This window comes from Manis pentadactyla, chromosome 10 (assembly GCF_030020395.1).
Source record: "Manis pentadactyla isolate mManPen7 chromosome 10, mManPen7.hap1, whole genome shotgun sequence".
NCBI classification, from domain to species: domain Eukaryota; kingdom Metazoa; phylum Chordata; class Mammalia; order Pholidota; family Manidae; genus Manis; species Manis pentadactyla.
Window position 1 is genome coordinate 45,572,293 of NC_080028.1, and position 11,195 is coordinate 45,583,487.

At 34.9% G+C, this 11,195-nt stretch overlaps 1 protein-coding gene across 1 annotated transcript; it reads left to right on the top strand.

The window, feature by feature from the left end:
- The first annotated feature begins 8,686 nt into the window (after positions 1-8,686).
- On the top strand, positions 8,687-9,625 carry LOC130685121 (olfactory receptor 6C2-like). Its single transcript, XM_057508305.1, has one exon. The coding sequence runs from the start codon at positions 8,687-8,689 to the stop codon at positions 9,623-9,625; it is 939 nt and encodes a 312-aa protein (XP_057364288.1).
- The last annotated feature ends 1,570 nt before the right edge of the window (positions 9,626-11,195 follow it).

Sequence of the window (11,195 nt, forward strand, 5' to 3'; positions counted from 1 at the left end):
ACAGAGAATCAAAACATATAAAGCAAAATCATTAGAACTTTCAAAAGAAATAGACAAATTCAGTGTTTTTATAAGCCACTCTCAGTAACTGATAAAGAAATTAGACAAAAACAAATGTGCAAAAATGTAAGACATATCTGATAAGGGGAAAATACCTAAAATATTTAAATTCAATACCAAAAAGAAATTTATCCAGTTAAATAATGGGCAGAGGACCTGAATAGACATTTCTTCCAAAGAAGACAGATGTCCAACAGTTACATAAAGAGATGCTCAACATCACTAATCATCAGTGAAATGCAAATCAAAACCACAGTGAGATCACCTCACACTAGTCAAAATGGCTGGTATTAAAACAATAAGAAATAACAATTGTTGAAAATGTAGATAAAAGGATACCCTCATACACTGTTGGTGAGAATGTGAATGAGGCACAGCCACTATGGAAAATAGTATGGTGCTTTCTCAAAAACAACAACAAAAAATATCATATGACCCAGTAATTCCACTTTTAGGAATTTACCCAAAGAAAACAAAATCACTAGTTTGAAGAGAAATATGCACAACTATGTTCAATACAGCATTATTTACAATAGCCAAGATATGAAAGCAACATAAGTATTCATCAATAGATGAATGGATAAAGAAGAAGTGATAAATATATAATGGAATATTACTCATCCATGGAAAAGATAGAAGGACATTTTGCCATTTGTGACAAAGTGGGTAGACCTAGGGGATACTATTAATAAGTCAGACAGAGGAAGACAAACATCATATAATTTCACTTATATATGGAACCTAAAAAATTAAACAAAGAAAACAGCCACAGACTTATAAACACAGAGAATAAACTGATCGTTGCTACAGGGGAGAGAGGTGAGAGTATGGGTGAAATAGGTGAATGGGGATAAAGACATAAAACTTTCAATTATAAGTCAGTCATTGAGATGGAAATACAGCATAAGGAATATAGTAAATAATATTATAATACCTTTGTATGGTAACAGTTGGTAACTACTCCTATTGTGTTGAGTATTTAGTAATGTATGCAATTGTTAAGTCACTATGTTATATACCTGAAAATAACATAATACTGTGTACCAACTACATTTCAATTAAAAAAAATGAGAACAGCATGAACTTGGTGATGATACTTTTAGGGGCTCTCAAAAGCTAAACAGAGTAAAATCTACAAGAAAAGGTATCTGTGCATCTAATCTAATCTATTCTTGTCAGCCTCCCCAGACAAAGAAGAGTACAAATAGAAAAATTGTAGCCCATGAATTAATATATTAGGGATAAAGGGGAATGTGATGTGATTAGAGATTGACAAATAGGAGGTTTCCACGGTACAGGTAATGTTCTGTTCCTTAACCTAGGTTGTATATACCTCTAAAATATACAAGGTATATTTCTTTATACAAGGTAGATTTCTTAAAAAAAATGAAAGTTTTATTTAAAAGATGTTTAATAATACAACTCAATGTTATAAATCTCATTGGTGAATCCATGGACAAATTATTATAAATTGCTCAGAATATAAAGAGATGTTTCATAAGTCTAAGAAAATAATATGCAAAATAAAGATGACTTGTGATAGAATATATTTATTAGGATTAAGACCTTTAATAAAGGTAAGAATATTGGCCAGATATCAAAATATTTGTTCAACACATGAACAAATTATATACATTGGTAGGAAAGAAGGAAGAAAGGAGGAAAGAAAGAAGAAAGAAAAGCAAGCAAAGGAGATGAAAATAAAATAATAAAATAACTAAGAATAAACTTTAAAATAGTTGCATCATATTATTTCCTGGTAGGATTCATTCTCATCCTTTGAGAGTGATCATATAACCTCATGATTTTTATAAAGCTTAAACTGTTTTAACCTCTTCCACAGAGCAAAACTTTGAATATTTTTTGTGATTCCTACAGTATATTGTCCCCCACAATGTAAGCCCAGTTATAAATAAAACTTTATTATTTACAAAATCTGAAATGTATGAAAATGATAATTAAAATACAAAGCCTGGCCTTAAAATATAAAATGAAAATTAGGGAAAGAAATTCACAAAAACTAATGATGTAATGGTATAATAGAAACTATTGAGAGAAAAAGAACAGATTTATTTACTAAAGCAAACAGCAACAAGGGCATTTTGCCCACTTCCTCTACCATGGGAACTTATTTTTTAATCATGGCAAATTCATTCATCATGAGCCCTTATCTACCATCTTCATACCATAAAATCCTAAAGCAACTAATATGGAATCATAGGTTTGTCTAGATTTCTAAACAGTCATCTCATCTCCAACTTACTGTAATGTTTATTTCCCTTTTTTAATTGACCAAAGGAACATTGTTTAACCAGTCCTCCAAATCTTAGTTTTATGCCTTAAAATATTCCTATTCCTGGATGGGTTCCTTTCAAACACACAAACTTCAAAATCTCAGAGGCAGATATATCAAACAGAAATCAAATCATTAAATCAGTGGTTTTATTGAGTTAGTTGTTTTTGAGTCATCCTTGTAATCATGATCTTACAAAGCCTCGTCCATAGGCAGAATAAAGAATATGCCTGTTATATATAACTTTTCCTGTTTTTCAAGTGTAGATAAATACTCCTGTGATTTAAAAACACAAATTCATTCTATAATACCATTGAATACATAGTAGTTTTTCTCAATGTATATTTTCATATTAAGTAGATACTTTATAAGCAGTTATATCATGGGAGATAAGGTAAAGCAAAATATTTTGATTATTAGAATCTCCCCCACTCATTCCCTTAGAAAGTGTAGTGAGGAAGTGAACCACGCTTTTGCTTTTTTTCTCTAGTAGGATGGGTCGAAGCCTCTCTCTGATGCTGTTATTCTTCTTAACTGTCTCAAAAGACGATCCTGGTTGCTGTCTATTTTAGTTGCTTTGCCACAGTTCATTAAGCAAAAGCCTCATTAGTGGCCTAGAACCTAGGCCCCTGAGGATCCTTTCCCTCACTCAGTGAGGAGGTCCCAGGGCACCCCCAGCAGACTGAGCAGAAGAGCACGACTATCCCTAGTTCTGGAGGAGGAAAGCACCTCCCTGCTCAGAACAATCGGAGCTCTTCCAAAACCCAAGGGACGTTCTTTTGTTCTCCTCCCTTATATTAGGTTGTCTTCCCTCAATGACAGAGACCAAGGGAAGTGTTCCCAAGGATAAAAAACAGAGGAGTTCCTAATGAGAGTCTTTACATGATATAAAAGTGGGAAACTTGAAGAACTCAAGAACTTCCAGAAAGTGCCTGGACAGTAAGTACAGGATGACGATCCTGTTAGACCTGTGCAGAGACACGTCTCCTTAACACAAAACAGTTAAACACAGTAAGGAGCTGCCAGTGGAAACCATGAAAAAGTATCAAAGAGTAAGTAAGTACCAGAGGTAGAGATGAGAATTACTTTTTCTTTTGAGAGGTAAGAGAAAGAAATATTTGTTGGCATTTTCTTCCATAATGTGGTTAAACTTGTTAAAACTATTAGTATGAAAAAGTGCAGTAGACATATTATGGACTATTCAATAGCCCTTTGTAAGACTAAGGTCATAGCCAGGGCCACATTTCTGCAGCCCTAAGTAGTCACCCATGCAGTACAACCTCAAGAATATACAGAAATATACCTTCCAAATCCCTGGAATTTATGTCCCAATACACTATTACACTACTTAAAACTTTCAATATTTTCTAAATTGTTAATATTCTTTTGTCATGAACAATTTAAGCAGAAATACTTCCATCCCTCCTATGCACTTATTAGTTCAATGGGAATGATCCCTTAGTATCTTACTCAGTGGAGAGTAATCGGATGCCCGAGGAGAGGGACCTTTGTACAAAGCTCAGAAGTGCTGCACAGGACAGCAAGGCTCTAAATAGTTTCCCTCAGGCATTTTTTCTGGTGTGTTTTCAGAAGAAGATGACAGCAAGGATGTCAATTTTTAGTAATTTCATAATTTGTTCTACTTACTGCACTTTTTGTAGCCCTGAAGTTGAGAGAGAATTAATTCTTAGATAAACCCAAAGGCAAAGGACAAGGAAAAGAATAAAACATAATACATTACTTGCATACTACTTTACTTACATAAAAGAGAAATCATTAATAAATTAATTTTATCTAACAAAGGCAAAAAGACCATTTGCATAGAAAAAGAGGATTGAGGAGACACGAAAAAATCTGAGAGCTTCTAAACAGAGAACAGTGTTTTCCCTTTCTTGTAAAACCTACTGCTTGCTAAGAGAGGCTCACCAAAACGACCTTCTTTTGGGGGTGGAGGGTCATCAAAGGAAATAGCTTCCATTCTTTATTGATTTATTGAGAAACCTTGAGAATTGAAGTAAAAGGTAACTATGAGAAAGGCTGTCATTATACAATGTTATCCAGTGGCTTTGTCAATTCTTTCATCTTAGCTGTGGCATTTCCCCTATTGGAGTTTTGCATTAGTTTCCCTGCATGAGTGTCCATTTTTCTGTGACACTCACTTTAAATCAAGGTTGGCCTTGCCATATACCTCATGGGATTTTTATAAAGCATATGTCTCTATGAGATCATTTTCCAAGGGCTTGTGTCCTTTGCAGGAAATACATTAAAGCCAACTGAGGAAAAAATCTTTCATATAACGAATGAATTGATGGTTCCTGGGGAGATTGTATTTCATTCAATGATGGAGAAGTAACAGGAATTCTTAAGACTGTTTCAGATAGAATGTATTTTCATTGCTACCATTCTAAGTAATTACTGTTGGTTAAGGATAAGGAGTGGTTATTTCTCTGTGAACATAAATAGAGCCTTTTGTTCTTCCTAAAGAAGATACATAATGGTCACACAAAATATCAAAAAAATAAGACTCAAAATATAAGAAAAAGAAGCCAAGTAATATATTGTTCATCTTTTTTGTGTATCTGAAATTATAATGCAAATATGTAAATCAAGTGATTGTACATGATATAAGGGACAGCACTAATTAGGAAGGCAGTGTGGATATATGATGATGGGGCAATAAACTTCCATAACTGTCTAGGTGGATCTCAACTATCAATATGAACATGAAACTTTTGATCACCATACTATTTCTAATTTTTAATTTCTCAATGGCATCTAACCCCTTTTCCCTACTGCTTGGCTAAAATTTTTTAGGTCTCTCTGAGTTCAGAAACCTATATTATGAAAGCCTGTTGGTGATTCTGTATCAAAGAGCTATATACACATTAAATAACTTAGTGAAATGCAAGTATTTCTGTAAGAAGGAATTTGAACATTACTTAAATAACTACAGTGAGAATTTTTGCATAACATAGAGTTTTATGATACAGAGACTAGCACTGTACTTCACAAACAGCAACCACTGTATGGAATAGTTCCATTTAATATAGCTCATCTCAGATATTCCATTAGCCAGGGGGAAGTAAATCCTGATGTAGAATTAAGTGGTTTTGCTCTAATAAGAGGGAGAAAATGCCATACTCCAATCTCTCTGACAAGAGGAGTAAATCCATGGGAAAACCATAGGAGATTTCAGCTTTGAAAAAGAAAGGAAAGCAAAAAACAAAACAATCATAATCTCTAAAAATGTTGTATGGTGGCAAATTCTGGGCAATGGGATAAAATATCTAAGTATATAACAAGCAAGAGGTCCAGAACAGAGATTTCTAGAAACAAACCAACATGCAAACAACAACAGTTGCAGAATTATAACATTAAAAGTAAAGTCAAATTTGAAGGTCAGAGAAAAAGTCTGGAAATAGAATATACGAAAGCTAAAATTGGTGTTTTTCAGGCATTTTGTGTATGAATGTACTTGAAATGACAGTGCAATTTGAAACATATGGAAGTAATGATGCTGAACCAGCTGACCAGAATAGGCATTACAAAATATAGCTTAGTCTCAGTACATAGACAACTCTGTTTTATTTTTCAGTTCACATTTACATAACACCTTACAACTGCCATATACGAGGGAACATAGGGGTATAGAAAACAGAGCCACTATTGAAGAAGTTTACAAAACACAGAGGAGAAATATAAGTATACTGTATATACAATGTGATGTGTTCCAAGACAAGATAGATAAAAAAGAAATACAAGTACACTGAAGTATATACAATGTGATATGCTTCAAGACAAGATAGGTTCTAAGCTTGGAAATAACAGGATCAGTATTTCACATTCTGATGGCAAATGAAGATCTCTTTGAGGAAATGATACCTAAAGAGAACCCTGAAGGATCAACAGGCATTGGTCAGTGAAAGGACTAGCCTTTGCTGAGGAGACAGCATGTAGAAAATAGGAAGAATTGTAAGCCATTAATGTTAGTGGAACTTAAGTTTTGAAGAAGGTAAGAAACTGTAAGTGATGAGGATATAAAATAAGGAAGGTCCTGTCCATGAAGAGCCTGGCAACCACACGAAAGATACTGATCTTTATTAAGGAACAGTTAACACTGGGAGAGGAGAAGGTTGGGAGGGAGCTTGCTTTCACTTTGAGCGCATGGTCTGTAATGTGTCTGTAGAGCTTCCAACAGCTGATGCATATAAAGAATGTTTTCTATTGGGAATAGTTCAGGCTTTGAAATGCATCATACAAATGACAATCAAATCAATACACTGATTGAAATCACCCTTGGAGAATATGGAATTGGAAACATCACAAACAAAACAAGAAGGGAGAGGTCTCAACATAGAATATTGGGGAACTGCAATACTTCATAGATAGAGAGTGAGGAGAATGTGAAGGACACTGGAAAGAGAAATCTAGAATGAGGAGAAAATCAGAATGATAGCATGGAATCCATTTGAAGAATGACTGAACTTTAATTTAAAATATATTGTGGGGACTTCACATGAGTGAGGATGGCTAGCATTGAAAAGACTAAGAACAACAAATGATGGCAAGGATGCAGAGAAAGGGGAACCCTCCTACACTGCTGGTGGGAATGTAAGCTAGTTCAACCATTGTGGGAGGCAATATGGAGGTTCCTCAAAAAGCTCAAAATAGAAATACCATTTGACCTGGGAATCATACTCCTAGGAATTTACCCAAAGAATACAAGTTCTCAGATTCAGAAAGACATATGCACCCCTATGTTTATTGCAGTACTATTTCCAATAGCCAAGACATGGAAGCAATCTAAGGGTCCCTCAGTAGATGAATGGATAAAGAAGATGTGGTACATATACACAGTGGAATACTATTCAGCCATAAGAAAGAAACAAATCCTATCATTTGCAACAACATGGATAGAGCTGGAGGATATTATGCTCAGTGAAATAAGCCAGGCAAAGAAAGACAAGTACCAAATGATTTCCCTTATTTGTGGAGTATAACAGTGAAGCAAAACTGAAGGAACAAAACAGCAACAGACTCACAGACTCCAAGAAGGGACTAGTGGTTACCAAAAGGGAGAGGTGTGGGGAAGAGGGAGAAGGGGATTGAGGGCTATTATGTTTAGTACACATGGTGTGGGGGGTCACAGGAAAAACAGTGTAGCACAGAGAAGGCAAATAGTGAATCTGTGGCATCTTACTACACTGATGGGCAGTGACTGCAATGGGGTATGGGTGGGGACTTGATAATATGGGTGAATGTAGTAACCACATTGTTTTTCATGTGAAACCTTCATAAGAATGTAGACCAATAATACCTTAATAAAAAAATTTAAGAAAAGGAAAATAAAACTAAAAGAATAAAATACATTGTGGGCATGTCCTGCAAAATAACCACAGAACTGTTCCATGGGCTTCAACAGTAGTGAAGTTGCAGGTGTGAGGAAAAGCAGTGGTGTGTCGGGAGTGAATGTCAGGGTTCAGAGGTTTAAATCTTATACTGAGAAGAGGTAAGAAGAGAAGGAGCAAACACTTTATCTTTTCAAAGGAATTGAAAAAATGAAAAGGCACAGCCTAGAAGAATATAGTTAGTGGTATGAAACGTAATTTTAGCTTCAAGAGCTTTCAGAGAAATGGACTATAGTCAATAAACTGAAAAATCACATGAGTGGATATGAAAATATTCCTTTTGTAAATATCTTGAACATGATGACTTTTTACAGTATAGATAAAATAGGTGTATATATATATATATATAACATCTTTGAGTTAAGAATGAGGAATACAGGCAGAGAAGAATAAAGACACAAAGGAAAATCTCAGGCTTCTGAGTTGTGTATTTTTGTTATTGTAGTGTGTTTGTTTTCCAGGAGGAATGTATCTTACCCTTAAAGCAATCTCCTGAGAGTCACAATTGAAGGGAACTCATGTTCTCAATTATCTGGATATGCCCCATATCCAAGGCATGTTGGATAAAGAATGTTTAATTGCATGTGAGGTAACATCATCTTTTTTACCCTAATGGATTTGTAAATCCAATCCATGTTACGAATTACAACCAGCTACATTTTTATATTCTGAAGGGCAAAGAATGATGTGAAAAAAATTTGTTTTACATGAATTCTGAAGTGAAAGTCACTATTACTCATACATGTAAGATTGAAGACTACTGGAATAGTGGCAATATTGATTATGTTGGGAAAGGAGAAAACTAATGTAGCTGGTTTGCTTGGCTTTTATATGTATAGTCTTTTGCTGCAGAAGTTAAATATCTACCTCCTCCTAAACTCTCTCTGATTCTTACATGCTTCCTGAGCAGAGGTGAAAGTCAGTGATGAGAAACTACACAGAAATAACAACTTTTACCCTGCTGGGACTCACAGATGATCCTCAACTGCAAATCCTGCTTTTTATATTCCTATTTCTCACCTACATGTTGAGTGTAACAGGGAACCTGACTATTATCACCCTCACATTGGTGGACTCCCATCTTCAGACGCCTATGTACTTTTTCCTCAGAAATTTTTCCTTCTTAGAAGTGTCATTTACCACTGTTTGTATTCCTAGATTCCTGTACAGCATGTCAACTGGGGACAATACCATTACCTACAATGCTTGTGCCAGTCAAATATTTTTTGATATTCTTTTTGGAGCAACAGAATTTTTTCTCCTGGCAGTCATGTCCTATGACCGCTACATTGCTATCTGTAAACCCCTGCATTACATGACCATCATGAACAGTAGGGTCTGTACCTTATTAGTCCTCTGCTGTTGGGGGTCTGGCTTGGTGATCATTCTCCCACCCCTTAGCTTGGGCCTCCAGCTTGAATTCTGTGACTCTAATGCAGTTGATCATTTTGGCTGTGATGCAGGTCCTCTCCTAAAGATCTCATGCTCAGATACACGAGTAATAGAACAAGTGATTATTCTTGTGGCTGTATTTGGACTCATCATCACCCTAGTGTGTGTGATTCTGTCCTACACACACATCATCAGGACAATTCTCAGGTTCCCCTCTGTCCAACAGAGAAAAAAAGCCTTTTCCACCTGCTCTTCCCACATGGTTGTGGTTTCCATTGCCTATGGCAGCTGCATCTTCATCTACATCAAGCCCTCTGCTAAGGAGGAGGTGGCCATAAACAAAGGCGTCTCAGTGCTCACTACATCTGTTGCCCCCTTGTTGAACCCCTTCATTTACACCCTGAGGAATAAGCAAGTGAAACAAGCTTTTATTAATTCCATAAAGAAGATTGTAATTCTCTCAAAGAAATAAAAGTTTTGATGAATAAAAGTAAAATGATAGAAGAAAGTCCCCTAAATATTTAACTACAGCTTCTAGCTTATTTCAATGCTTTGTGCCTATAATTCAGTCATATTAACCTTACCAAAGACATTTAATTCGCACCCTACTCTCACCTTAAAGCAAACTCCTTCTTCTTCTTTCAAACCAGACTCATAAGTGTTGTTTTCCCTCATCATGAAACTACAAAATGTATTTCCAAGGAACTAAACGTTTTCATTTTTACCCAATCTTTTTTTCAATGCTATGGTGCAAAAAGGAAAGTAGTAGTATTTAAAAGTATATGAGTTTTCTCGAAGATACATTATGTAGTAATAGCACAAGTTTCCCCTCAAAAGCAAAATTATCAAAATTATCCTAAGTAGTAGCAGATTTCTTGTCAGTGAAGAAAGAAAAGAAGAATGAATGAAAGATGAAAGAAATGGAGGGACAGAAGAAGAGAGGAAGGAAGGAGAGAGAGAGAGAGAGAGAGAGAGAGAGAGAGAGAGAGAGAGAGAGAGAGAGAGAGAGAGAGAAAGCCAAGAAGCAAGAAAGCAAACAAGAAAAACAAAAAATATTCCTTTACTGATTATACTTCCATCTTTTAAATTAAATCATTAATTATTCTGACTAATAGACAAAAGGTACAAAGAATCATTTGTTAAAGGAAAGTTTAAAAGATTACCTCTGACATTAAATTAAGAACTCAGGGATTATTTACCTTAAAACTTAAAGGTAAGTTTTGAAATCACCATTTAACACATTTTTTTATTAAAATGTTTTGATATACAATCTCATGATGCTTTACACACACAGCACAGTGGTTCAACATTTCACCCATATTACTGAATGTTCCTAACACTCCATTTAATGCTCTTTTAAATTATTTCTATTGCCATAATTTTGAAAACTATTGCTTTTATTGAATTACTAATGATATGTCAAACTTCAATCATTGTTATTAATGCCCTTGCCAATGCTATAAATCATGTTTTATTTGTATCAAAATATAGACAGAAGAAGATTGAGTAAATTTTTCACCATATAGAGAGCAAACCATGAAGCCTGAATTCTTACTCAAGGCATGTTCAGCCCACAACAGTCCACTACCCTTCAAACAGCAGTGTGGTTTAGGAGAGAGCAGGATTAGAAAAGACACTGGAATTGGAAGTATGACATATGGAAGCTGACATGCTAGTAGGGGTCTCTCTCTGCAATAATATACTCCTAGCTTATCAATGTATCTTCTTATCTTTGCATATTAAGTTATTTTATTGACATCAAGGAAGAAAATCTAACGGACTCAACATTTTGGAATTTATGTAATAGATTTTACATACCAAGATCTGGTAGCATATTTATTATTTTTTTTAAATATTTTTTTGCTTTGCTTACTTAAGATTTTATGTTTTGATTAAGGAAAAAGATGAGATATTGCAGTTATCATCTCCCTGCCATCTTTGAAGCATATTTATTATCAGGATGACCTCCTAGAGTGTTCACCAAAGAGCCCTTATGTATCTGAAATCACTATAAGAAATTTCTGAATAAAGAAATTGGTACA

Bases quoted from the DNA above. Each gene is read 5' to 3' on its own strand.
- LOC130685121 (XM_057508305.1), top strand. From the start codon at position 8,687: ATGAGAAACTACACAGAAATAACAACTTTTACCCTGCTGGGACTCACA.